A 13929-nucleotide genomic window follows, 5' to 3' on the forward strand; every position below is an offset into this window, starting at 1 on the left:
ATGCAGCTTGCACAACACTTCCTGGCATTTGACAGTTTTTCTTTTTAAAAGCTACTTAAGCAGTTTCTCTAAATTTTAGATGGTCTAGTTTTTCCTCACTCTGCAGCATACATACTAATTATGTGGGAATATAGGTTTGCATTATCCAACAATTGCTTGACAAAAACCTTTGCTGCACCACAAATTAAAAGGCTACAGATTATTTAATTAATATGAAACACTAAAACTGATAGAAAGCTAGAATTCTGTTACACATGAGAACACTGACAAAGTTAGCTTTTTTTTTACATATACAAAGTATAACACCATGAAGATGGGTATTATGCCATGTAGAGCTAGAAATGTGAGTTAAAGGACTGTGTACGTGAGTAATTACAATGAATGTTGGACAAGTAAAGGAGGAAAGGAAAGAAAAAACCCCATGCACAGCAGGACTAGGGTAAAGAAAGTGTGAATTAACAGAGATGAGTATAGAAAAAATAGACTAGAACACAAGCCAGAGGGTTCTTCCAACATCTAACCACACCACACACTGTCTAGATGGGGCTGAAGAGGCCGGGGAAGAAAAGGAGAAGAAAAACAGTAAGTTGTTTTTGGCATTCCAAGACTCATTTCATCACATGCAACAATCTTCTTCACTACAATGAGCTATGTGTTTTTTGTTTTGTTTTTTTTTTTTTTTTGAGGCATCAAATGGAAACCAAAACAACTCATTATGCAGCTTTTCTTTAGCTGCATTTTTCACACACTGGATTAATTTGAAATATAGTAGAAAAAAAAAAAAATCTTAGTGTCAACACTTGACTGATTTGACAAGCACCTCTTACGTTTATTCGAGCCTGGTACGGGACGACTCCAGCAGAATTGTTGGCAGTACAGCGATAAACTCCACCATCTCGGACCTGAGTGTTAGAGATATTCAGGTAACTGACCACGTTGCCTTCAGAGGTGATAATCTGGCTGATACGATGACTGCCGTCTTTCACAATGGGATCTTCATCCAGCGTCCAAGTGATCGTAGGCAGAGGAGTCCCCTTCACATTGCACATAAGGGAGACTGGCTCTCCTGGACTCACCACTTTCTCACTGAAGGCAGAAATGATTTTGGGAGTTCCATCTACCACAGGAAAGAAAAGCAGAATAGCACTTAAAAGGTGTAAATCTTGTTCCCTCTATCCTAGAGCTTATCACATGAGCCAAGATCATTTTTAGGAGTGATACAAACAACTGCGTTCCAGGAAATAACTCTAATTATTGAAAGAGGGAAGGCAGTTTTGGAAGTAGAGTACTTAAATGATCCTTTGCTTACTGCAGGTTTCTTTTTCACCTTCTGAGAAACCTGGTACTGACCCTGCTGAAGGAAAAACACTTGAATAGATGGACCACGAGCCCGCACGTCTATATGTGAAGAAAAGTGTCAAAGCCATACACAGTTCATCACAAAAACATACAGCAAAAATTCAACACATTTAGAATTTTTCTTCTCCTGGTAGGTTGCAGCTGCTTGGAAAGCTAAGGATGCATCCTGTTGGCAAGAGCCACGCATAACTTGCATAAAGCTAATTTCACTCAGCTGTGCCAGTGCAGTTTTGTCCTGAACAACAATACACCATTTAGAAAAGTATTAAACCGCGTTTTTCTGAATAACTGCTGTTGCCGGTAACAGCAGTTATGCCAATTTCTTTCTGTGGTCACTTTGTACTGCAGATAAATATTCCTCTGTAAGGAGAGCATTCAAATGCTCGCTTTTGTGATCTGTGTCACAATTTTCTCAGCCTCTACCAGGAAAATGAATAAAGAGAATGGATGGAGACAGAAACTTTGAGATTGTAAGCAGGATTCAATAATCACCTATCCAGAGCATCCAGTGGGTTAACATTTAGGAGTGATGACACTCTGCTATTAGGAAGTTCTCTCTGGGATTGTGCAATGCATGTTTGTTCTCCTTTGAAAATGATGCTTTCAAAGCTGTATCTAGAAGGAATTCAAGTGTGACGGGGAGCAAAAGGCCATACACCAAAAGCAGTATGCAGAACATAAGAAGCAATCCACTCCGAAGTTTGGACAACAGTGCTGCAGACTACCGTCTGGTTTTCAAAAGCTGCGTGGCTAGTAAGCTAGATAACTTCAATGTTCCTACAGCATTGGAGCCTGCACATTGTGCACAATGTCCTCACGTACACTCTGCTATGTATTACCTATATGTTTTGGAGGCTTGAACCATGATGACTCCCCTGGAAATCACAATTTTTATATTGTAATTTCATTGCAATGTCACACAGGAAACTGAGGGATCTGCAGACTCGCCACAAAACTGAATTAAAACCAGGGTTGCAAAATTCCCTTGCTTGACACATAGTGAAAACCATAAGACAATGCCAGTCTCATGCTGCTGAAAGGCCTCAGCATCCCTGCAGAAGTATTTGATTTTATTTGATTCCATAATCTTCTCCTCTGCCCCCCTCTCCCTTTCATTCTGTCCCTTCGGTTAGGTGACAGATTTCTAATTTATTTAAATCTCTGACTCTCTTCCTTTCCTTTGCTGTGTATTAGATACTGTCACTCTTCAGAAAATAAAACAACAGCAAAAACAACAACAAAAAAGCTTTTTATCCAGAAAGAAAGCTGACATAGGACCAATAAATCTGTGAGTGTGCACACTGTGTACCTCTGCCACTCCTTCTCCTTTTTTTTTTTAAATTCAAGTGACAGGCTCTTTTTGGAGATGAAAGCAGACATTATTTTCCCAGTGAGACCTGAGTGTCTTTGAAATCTTTCCTGCTGTTGCTCTCTGATAATCTGCACTCTCTCGACATCATGATAGATTATCAATATGCTCTTTAGGCTTTCTTAGTCACAGGAGATGGTTGCCGAGGTAACACGGTCCAGGCAGGTAATGTCTTCTTTTTCTATAAAGACTCTAAAAATAGTGTCCGTGCCACAACTGCACTACAGCCTCATTAGTGAACTGACTCTGTAAAATTGAAAACTTTCCTCACTAGATTGTCATGTAGAACACTATGTCAGTTAGTTAACACAATCTGCAGACCTTCAGCCGTTATGCCCCACCAGAAAATCCACGTCCAGATGTTTGGAGTTGAACAGAGACCTCTTGTCTCACATCCTGCAGAAAAGCTAATGTAAAATATCAGCACTACTATCATCCACTCCCACCAAAAGAAAAAAAAAATGCCTGGAAGGACTGCTCAGAAGGGACTTTTGTTTTCAAATGTTTATTTTCATTCTACTAGTATTTGCTCAGAATGGGACACTGAGAGTTCATAAGTAACCTCTTTTCTTGATTAGGTTTCAGTATCCCTCACTACACAACAACGGCACTGAAGAGGATATATAGATGACATATATATCATTACAGAGACCAGAATCACTAAACAGGTAGTGACTGACCTTCTAGTACCACCTGAACATAGTCTTGAGCAGACATCTTGTCCTTGCGCACAAAGCACTGGTAAGCTCCACCATCACTCTTGGCCATGCCATCCATGATAAGGTTCTCCCGATTGACACCAGTGATTCGGACATTGTTGCCAGGGTTGATAATTTCACCATTACGATACCAGGAGAGCTCCTGGTCCTCAGTTCCCGTCACACTGCAGGACAAGGACACTTGACTACCAACACTGCTTTTTACTTTCCGTGGGCTGATGGTGGCTTTTAGTGGTTCTGAAGATTTAAATCAAAATAAGGGAGGGGGAAAGAGAAATAGAAAATATTAAGTATACATGTGCATTTATGTGCAAGTAACAAATTAAGGAAAACAACAAAAATGACAGCTATTGCCCTCTGAAAAATGAACAAACAAACAACTGATGACTGTGTTTGCTCTAAACAAGCATTTTTGCCATCAACATCCATGACACAAAACATAGATCTATAGGGATAACCTATTCAGCTCATGATGTAATTGCATGCCTAAACGAACAGTAGGAGCAGATCTACTGAGTAACACCATTGGTACTGAGGGCCTAGCAAAGGCACTACACATGTTTTGGGAGGGACAAAATTTGGACATTAATTCACCTTAGTTCATTGTGAACCCTTGAACTGGTCTGTTATGTGCATTCCTGAAGCTCATCTGGTTTAATTTCTTGCAAAAGGAACGCGGTTTATATGTTCTAAAACCAATTCCTGATGTTAACAAGCGCGGTAAATGCCAGTGACCAGGAGATTAGATTTTAAAGGTGGTAGTTACAATGTTAACATAGGTACACCCACAGATATCCACCAGATCTGTCCACATGGAAGCGTTTTTGTTTGTTCGTTTTTTGTTTCTTGGGGTTTTTTGTGGAGTGGAAGTCACTAGATTTTCTGTTTTGACATAAGAGGACTACAATATTTTCTAGTCAGCCTTCAGAAACAGCAGGATATAGGTAATGCAAGTTTTATATTGTAAAAGAAGATGAACAGTGTTGAAGAAAAGTCATAAACATAAACGCGAGGAAAACAATGTCCGGCTCCCTAACAGTTATTGGCATTGCTTGATGCAGATCTTGTGTTTTGTGTGTATTGACTTCCTTATAAAGATAAGGGACTACTATCACCACTGATACAACCTCTGATACCAAATACGTATTAGCCTATTTAGTTTTTTACCAGCTTGCATACACACACATGCTTATACATTAATATTTCTTCAGGTAAGTCATTCATTTTACTGAACATTTTTTAATAAACAGAATAGATCTTTAGCAGCCTGTTGGGAACAGAGGTCTGGAAAAAAACCCACGCAGGTCAGTGACCTTAGTCATTCTGTATAACAGACATAAGTAACAGACCTTTTCTCTGCAGTGGTCCAGAGCAACAGTTAATCTCTGCTCATATGCATGTTACAAGTCACTGAATGTGTCTGTGTCTCCTGTCCAAAAAACCCACAAAGGTTCAGAACTGTCAATGACTGATTAAACAAAATAGACACACTCAAGTGCACCATCACCATCTCAGAGCCATGATGATGGAAGAAAGTGAACCCCATCCTCCATTGCCGAGGAAGGTAAAACTCCTTTGCCCAACTGTTGCTCCGTGTCAACCTGATCCAGAAGATAGCTACTGGCTGTTGACCACTGAGACAGTAAGTAAAACGTATCACCAGACTCTGGGGATACTTTTGGTATCACTAGCAATATGATTACATCATGTCTCTGGAAGTTTTGGTTTTGTTATTGCGCAAGGCAGACTGATTTCAACTAATTTTTGTGAATATGTTAAGAAGCAAAGCTCCTCCGTTGTAATTCACAAATTACTAATCTTTGTTTTCAATTTTATTTTGCCAAATACATTTAGTGTAGTTATTTGTGAAGACATTTTTATGGCCTGACCTGTTCACAAACTTCTCAGTTTGCTAGTCATGCTGTATAGGTGGAAATGTTAGTTCACAAAGCATTATTCTGCTCCAGGAATTTTTTTTTTTTTTAACAATAGAAGAATAACTCTTTTCCAATGCAGTGCTTTTGAGTAATAACTACCTTTGCAGAATTTGTGAAACATTCTGAATATTCACACATGAATACTCAACTGAGGGGAGGTATGAGTATTCAATATTACCGAACAGCATGAGTCATGGCCATGAGAGTTTGGCAGCTTTACTCATGAGAACATTCGTAATTTCTTTTCAAGCATCCAATTCAAGCTTCTAAATTACATATCCTCCATGTGATACATTATATAGCTACATTAGAAACTGCATCTATTTGCACTTCTGATCACTCAGTTGTCCAACTCATCTCCACAGAGCCTGCTTCATCTTGTTCCATAACTTCCAGAAGTTTAAGCATGGCTAAGATAAAGTAATGAAACAGAAGATACAGCAAGATATGGCAACATCTTCCCTGATGCAAACACCCGGATGAGAAGCGGCCTGAGATCGTCACCCAGCTCAGGACTTACGTTTTACATACAGTCGCCCTACCATCTCGGCAGTCCCATAGTTGTTCCACACCTCGCAGATGTAGTTGCCTGAGTCTGAGGGACGTGTGTTCTCAATCAGCAGACCTGTTACTGTCTGCCGAAATCTGCTATCAGGCTCCCAGGGAATGTTGTCCTTCAGCCAACGATACTTTGGTGTGGGGTGCCCTGATGCTTTGCAAGGCAGCTCCACTCGCTGTCCTGCCATGGCTTTACGGTGGTCAAACCCATCTAGAACAGATGGAGCTGAATTCGCTGGATCTGAAAGAACAAACAGCAGTTTTCAATGGGAGAAATAAAATTCTTTCATTGGCTAAGCAATATGCCAATATTTTTTCTCTTTCATTTTTTGACTCACTAGCTCAGTGTTTTATGTACTACAGTTTGCTACTGTGACCCACCCATCAGTCTGTAATATCTCAGTAGTGGTGGCTAGGATCCAGCAGCATGTGTTACTGAAGCATGTCATGATGACTTGGAAATCCTCTCACTGGATTTTTTCCAGGTGGCAACCGTTCCTCTGGTCAAACTTCATGTACCCTGTCAGAGGAATGGAGAGCCAGAAATGTGTTGCCTTAGCAATTACTACTGTTATCCCTGCATTACTCAGCTGGAATGAAGCCAACACATTCTCCATGTTTCTCAGTGGTCTGAAGGTTTTGAAATAAAGGGAGTAATGTATTCCCTTGTCAGAAGAGAAATGGGCAAAGACACAGGAATTTCTCTCCGCTGTCTAACCGACAGACGAGCCTTCTTCTCTGGAAAAAGAACTTAATGTGACAAAACCAACTTACAGCTTAATACTCCAACTTTCCATGCTCAACTTACTGATTAAGGAAGTTCACAGACCAAGACACTTGTGTAGCACCTGGCCTATATTTACGTATCATCTCAGAGAAATCTGGCAGAGTGACTTCACCAGAGGTGCATGTACCCCACCAGAAATAGTACTCTGTGATTTCTGCTTTTTAAGTTTGAAAACTTTTGGAGGAAGAGGCTGACGTGATTTACAGTTTTGTGCAGCATGGTGGAAATCCATCCTGGAGCTATTGCGACATAAGTACCAAATGTTCATTAATCAGTGTTCAAATATTTTCTCACCACGTGCACTCACTTCTCTGAGACTTCTGTCTCACAAAGAAATTCCACATGCTGATCAACTCCTTTTACTCCTATCTATCTACTCCTATCCAATCTCTTTTTGGGTATATCTACATCATACTTGCCTGCCTACAAGTGTGATTGAAACCATTTTGACATTTTCAAGTGGTCTTAGATTTAGCTAGCTCAGGTGCTGCTCACAGAGCAGCTGCAGTAAGTTCTGGTTAGGAGCTGGAGAGATTAAACGAACAGTTCATGCTGAATTCAAGCTACTGAAGTGATAGTGTAGTCAGAACCTGAGCTAATTAGTTTAAAACTAGCTTAGATATAACTTCATGAACTGCAGCCACACCTTGGAGGGAACATTTGAGAGCAAACAGAGGCACTATGTAAGTTATATTATCAACCCAGAAACTAAGATTGTGAAGGCAAATAAATGGGCTAGGTAAATTTTATGTGAGTATCTACATAAAACTCTAAAAGCCAAGTTCAATAAAAGAGGACCACAGAAGTTTTACTGCTGTCTGGGTGCCAGCAAAAAGTTGAGCCACTGAAGGCAAATCCACATTCAGTTTACAGTAAGTGACTGTCTGTCTCATTAGAAACATGTCAGCCACTAGTTAAACAAATGTTTTTGCATGCATCAGTAGCCTCAAGGTCCATATTTGGCATCAAGATGGGTTATATTTTTGAGCTTGCCATGCTGTTTATGTCTGGCTTAGTGAAAGCACAATCTGCCAGGATGCTACTGGGAAGGCCAATGTCAATTTGTCTCATCGATTAGCCAGCTCCTTCCTCGCCTTTTGGGTCATCAAGCATCTATGTTTTCAGTGCATAGAATCTTTTGTGCAGCCTAAAGAATTAACTCAGTAAAAACGTAAGCAAGCCAAAAATCCAGCTCTGGCTCTTAGGAAGGTTACATCTACACAGAATCAATTTCTTCAATAGCAAGTAATAATTAAATAATAAAAAGGTATAACTGACTTAAAGGTATTGTCTGTGCATTATTCCTACTCAGAACTCACAGTAGCTTCATATCTTTTCTCCAGGCTTTTAACTTCAAAGACTTTGTGAAGGATATATGTGGTCCCATTTGCAAACCTTTAAGTACAAAAATACAAAGTACCACACTTTGAAACAGGATGGGCTGTTTCCTCCCGCCAGGGGAGGGATTAAAATAATGCTAAGGTAAAGTTGTGGCTCGCAAATATCACGCTCTGACAGCCTCCTAGTTTGATGCAGAGAACCAGATATGCTTCAATGCTGGGCTCAGGCAAAGTGCAAAATCACTTCAGACAACAAGCTGATGGTGACGGCAAAGCACCCGCTGCCCTCCTGTCCCCATGCCTAAGCAGAAGCCTGGGAAGCCAGGCAGGCTGCCCCCAGCAGCAGATGTCATGGAAGGCACAGCCTGCCTCTGCAGCTACCATTTCTCACCCTTCAAGAACAGCACATCAGTCCCTGTTCACTTCACTTCCCAGCCTGGTCCAGCCTGAAGTCCCATTCACAGAAGAGCTAAACTGGGCTTTGCCTACATACTTGAGAGGTCTTGAGCTGGTTCTTACAGAGGAGATATTTAAAATATATTCAGGTATACACAAAATATGATTCCAGTGACATGCTTTCTTGCACTCTCTACTATTATATTTAAATGGAAGGTAAAAATATCTCTTCAGGATGTCCCTGGAACAATCTATTTAGAGCTCCTACCTTGCATAAATTCCAGTTAGGGGAAAAAAATAAAACCCAAATAAAAGAAAAAGAGAAGAAAAGCAGCACAAAATAAATCCCAGGGTTCATTTGCAATTGCCTGCAAAGAGGTAAATAACAAGGTAACATAACCCAATTCCAGTATGTGGTATGGACTCTTTTGAATAATAATAATTTTACTATGCTTTAATGGTCAGTGGCAAATTACTTATAGCAAGGTCAACGGTGGGAAAAAATGAGGCAAAATTTTGTTCTAAAGTATTCTACTTTGCATCTTCTTTGAAAGACAGAGAAAGAAACTCATTATGCTTTCAAAATCGTAACAATTTATTAGAGAGTGGGGGTTAAAAAAGGCTTAAGATTTTGGGAGCTGGGACTGATGGCTAGGGAAAATTATTTTTTGAAAAGTACACCGTAATGTACATTACAGGAGTATTTTGTAGCATGTTAATATCCTTGGTTTTAATTTTAAGACCACATTGTTTCAAGTAGATGTTCTTACTCCAAATGAAATTTGGAATTTTGCTTCGGTCATCAGCATATTAATTATTCACATGTGTGTTTACTATTATATGTGCATTACCTTTCTCATTCTTTCAAACGATAAACAAGCTTCTCATACTAAAAATGTGGCCAAGAGTCTCTGATCAATATGCACCACAAACTATTTCATTCCCAAATAAGCAAAGAATATTTATGGATGTAAAAGGCAAGTAAAAATGTAGGTCTCATGCAAGCAGATATTTCACAACTATGTTCATGGATCCTCTGATCTCAGTTCTTTAAAGATTCATTATTTAAAAATATAAATTCTAGTAAAGAAAAAAAGAAAACCTTTTAGAGAAATATTAAGAGACAAATTCTGCCCATAATCGCTGCACCTGTTCAGGAGACTAACACAACTGGTAATCAAAGCTCACTATTGCTCTAATAGAGAATAATTCAACCCATTGAATAAAAAAAGTCACATATTGCAGACAGGCAGAAATTCATATTTTGATTTGGTCTGTGGAGGAAAATAGAAAAAGGAACTCCAAACAGAGCTCATCTTTTAGGGTGCTTGTCCTGGACTACACAACAAGACAGAGGTTTCATTTTTCCCTTCCTGTTCAGTGAAATAACTTAAAACTTTCCTGCGGTAACCAAGATACAAGCCCAATTTTATTTATGTTACCACTGGCTCAGACTTAGCATGATTTCATACGGAAGCAGACCATATTATAGAGCCAGCTACAAGGATAGGACCCTGCCTGTGCTTATAAGACCAGAGCAGGCAGATTATTTTGCATGAAAACTACTTCTTCACCTGGCTGAGAAAACCAGAGTCAAGAGTTTTAACCCACAGAGGACACATATCAAGGGAAGAAACTCCTGGATCCAACTGGTGAGTGATTCTAACCTAAAAATCACAATTTTTCTTTTATTATTGTTATTATCATTAGTATATATAAGTACTGAGTTGCGTGTTCAGAGGGCTCCAGAGTCCTTCAGCAGTGACCATTTTGGAGAAGGGCAGGAAGTATGTTACTGATGTAAAACCTTGTGCCCACCTCTGTCTCCATTAGGGCTCTCAGAGGGTGGAGAGCTGAGGCTCAATCACTAGATTTTTTTCCTGACAAAAAGACAGAGGACGTGGTCTAAAGGAGAATTACCCCACTGACTGTTAAATTGGGAAGGTCGCTATACCCTGACCGATTTTTAGGGTTAGGATCTTTAGGGCAACTTAGTAACACTGCAGTCCTGTGGGGCTTTTGGTGGGATTGTAGTCATATCTTCTGTAAGGCAACCATACAGGAAGAGGAGAGAGACTGGGGTTCTGTTTTAGCTCACTCTATTGATGTAGGAATACAATTGCAGATTTGCTCACATGCAAACACAGTTACAGGCACCCAGCAAATGAAGGAGAGGAAGGGGAGATGGAGGTGAGCTAATCCTATACAGAGATGTTTGAGAATAAGTTCCAAACCCAGGCCTGGGGTCTGCTTCTTCTTCTCACCTCACCCACAACAGGCACCTCCTCTCACTGAGGCAAACTAAGGAGAGGATGGGACTGGAGCAGCACCGTACTGACAGCCCTAAGTGTTAGTGTGTGTGTGGAACCCAACAGTCCGTCACATACATAACAATCAGGGTATGATTTACAGTTACAAGGAGAAGTTAAAATACCACAATCTATCTCCTAATTTTCCTACCGGCTACACAAGGCCATTTGTCCTGGGAGTCTTAGCTTTGCCCATGGACAGCCAGCAGGTAACCCTCCTGTCTGCCTTCAGCACCCTGGGTGGACTGGGACAGATCACATACTTCTTCTGGCTAGAGATCCCTCCTGGAAGAAGGGGAACACACTACTTTCCCCAGGTAAGGAGTGTACTGAATGAAAAGGAAGGTTGAAATGCACCTCAGCTAACCTGAGATTCAGGCAGTGAAAATACCTACTGCTGAGCTAAACGTGCTGAGCTCCTGATATGGTTAACAGAGAGAAATAGGCACAATGGGGCAATTCATCTCACCCCAAAGCGTGCCGCTGAACTAGGTCAGATACATGACCCCTAAAAATGTTCCTCTCCTTTGGTTAAAAGGGGAAGTTAAGATGGCTAGGTAATTTCACTGCACAAGTCTGCTTTTAATGGGATGAATCCCACCCACAGTCCTTTTGCAAGTACTCTAAACCTAATAAAAAATCGCTGTACTAAATGCCTAAGGCTCTCTCTAGAAATATATAATAGGAAGTTAAAAACAGAGAAAAGGATTTTAAAATGGGACATTTTGTTTTGCAGCGGCTGACAGCTGACCTCTTCTACCTTCCATTTGATAGATGACTTGGTTGTTAGTGCATATGCACACAAGAACCTGCCTTGCCAATTTAGCACAGCAGAGAGGCATATACAATAGTTAATTCAGCATGGTGTATAAAAGAGCACCTGATACAAAAAGTCTTGCACTGTTGCTTTGTCGTGTTTCTCCAGTGTATCTGTGCCTTGTGATACATCGGTAGTTGTACAGTCCATCTTCATTCTGTACGTCTAAAATATACAAGGCTCCCGTGGATGTGATGAGAAATCTAGGTCCTGAAAGACACAAGAATTTGCAGCATTTAAAATATCTGCAGTTTGTTACTGTGTTCTGCTTGCTCACGCTGGCGGATGGATGACCAGGCTAGAGGGTCCTGGAAGTTGGTGGTTTGGTTTTTTTTTTTGCCGGAGTCTAGAAGCTGCCAATTATAAGTTTAATAAATATTCACTACAAATCCATATAAAGATATACATTCTTCTTTTTAAAAAGGTAGGGATCTCTAAGGAAAATGTAAAGAATGGAGGAAAGAAACATGCCATGGCCAGATCACAATCAACAAACAATATCCAAGAGGCATCTAAGGTAAAATACAGAATAAAGAACTAATGCAGAAATTAATCCAATTCAATACCGTAGAGTGATACAATGGCAATTTACCAGCAGAGCTGTATGTGTTAGAAAGACAGCTTGGGATGACATGCATAATTATGCAATATTAGTCAAAATGGCATTTGCTGTCCAGGTACACCAGAAAATTGGGGGGGGCTGGGGATCATATAAAGTTAAACTAAAGGGATCAGTGAAAACAAGAGAAACTTGCAAAAGGAACAAGTTTTTACTCCAAGAATATGGAACATATTTGCTGGAGTATTCCAGTCACAGAAGCCAAGTACTGCACAGCCCCACTCCACAGCCTGCTTCAGGCATGATGGAAAAACAAGGACAGCAAAACCAGCCTTGTTGATGTTGCCTACACCACTGACCCCGGTGAAGTTGTACGCCCCTGCGATAGCTGCAAGCTAGGCAGCACAAGTGTGAGGAACAGTCCCAACCCACCCTGTCCATATTTCCTCTAGGTTACTGCACTCCATTTCTCCTACTGGAGTGGCAGAGCCTCTGCGTGGTACTTGGTTGTCAGCTGGGTCTAAACCATGACAACATTCTAAAAGCAAGAACAAAAAAGCTAGCATCTACATTTACTCTAAAGTTTTTCCCATATTACAATAAAGGAAAGTAATGTGGTTAGAATGCTTTGCAAATTTGAGCCTCACCTGTGCATTCTTTGCATTTAAAAAGTACTGCATTTTAAGTTCTGTATGCTTTTCTAAAAGTTTTACACTGGAGAAAATGTAAATATCTTTTCCTTTTAATGTCTGCTATTTTTTCCTCCAGTAGCTGGTAGCTCTTACAATATACTTATCTGTACCTATGTATTATAAAATACATCTGGCTCCCAAATTAAGGGAGAGAATACACACAGAGGAAACCCATTATGAATTATTATTCAGTAATATGTAATAAGAAATATACTTCCTTTTCTTCAGAGCTCTATTTGAGCAATGACTTTTTCATACTTAAGCATAGTCAGGGTGCTAGCTCACAAACACATCAATGGAAAAGGAATCCAGCAGAGAAAAGTCAGAAAGGAAATGGTACCACTACAGAATGCAATCTCCTTTAAACCACAATCTAAAAGAAATGGGAAAAAAGATTTTAACAACCATATAAGGTCACAGGACAGGGCTGACCCCTAGAGTAGAGAATATTGAACAAAGCAACATCAGCCCACTCCTCTCACCCTTCTGCACATAGACGTACAAAACAACCACACTGGTAACTTGTCTTGGCTGACCCCATTCTCCAAAAATCACGGCACAAGGATGGAAGCAGCTAGGTCACAACTTTGCAAAAGTGTAAACCACACTGCACATATCCTTCTGAAGTACCTTGTTTGTTCAAATAAAATGTGCCGTTACTAGGAAGTAGATGTTAACAAAATAAATCTCCAGAATGGAGGCATAGAAGATGTTGAGCACTCTCCTCAGCCATGAGCAGCACTATATTCCAGCCTGGGGAGGTTCTGTCTTATTCAGAGGCCATATTGACCTCACATGCTCTGAAAATTTAATTGCTCGCATACAGAAGGCTTGCATTTCAACAGAAATTACTTATAAACAGAGGTACTATTGAGTGTAGTAGGAAAAGCACCTGAAAAGGTAATACATCAGTTTCATAGCCAGGTGTCTCAAACACAGCATTTGAAAGGTTATATGAAAAAAACAAAGCTATATTTTAATATATTAGTTGTAATATTTGGAGGAAATCATGAAGGCAGTTAAGACTATGTCAAACCAATAAAATATGCGGTACCTAGCTTTTCAGTTACTAATAAGTTATTTATTT

At 40.1% G+C, this 13929-nt stretch overlaps 1 protein-coding gene across 1 annotated transcript in view; it reads right to left on the reverse strand.

The window, feature by feature from the left end:
* The window catches only part of LOC104493174 (Down syndrome cell adhesion molecule-like), a gene marked incomplete at its 5' end in the record, with an annotated part of 39393 nt that extends 27504 nt beyond the window's left edge, over positions 1–11889 (reverse strand). Inside the window, 4 exons of the mRNA XM_010135805.1 lie at positions 821–1117; positions 3409–3684; positions 5905–6183; positions 11655–11889. Coding sequence (XP_010134107.1) covers positions 821–1117; positions 3409–3684; positions 5905–6183; positions 11655–11889 — 1087 coding nt within the window. The remainder of the gene's footprint in view (positions 1–820; positions 1118–3408; positions 3685–5904; positions 6184–11654) is intronic.
* Positions 11890–13929: the final 2040 nt, after the last annotated feature.

Source organism: Buceros rhinoceros, unplaced genomic scaffold, assembly GCF_000710305.1.
Source record: "Buceros rhinoceros silvestris isolate BGI_N320 unplaced genomic scaffold, ASM71030v1 scaffold2565, whole genome shotgun sequence".
Classification (NCBI taxonomy): domain Eukaryota; kingdom Metazoa; phylum Chordata; class Aves; order Bucerotiformes; family Bucerotidae; genus Buceros; species Buceros rhinoceros.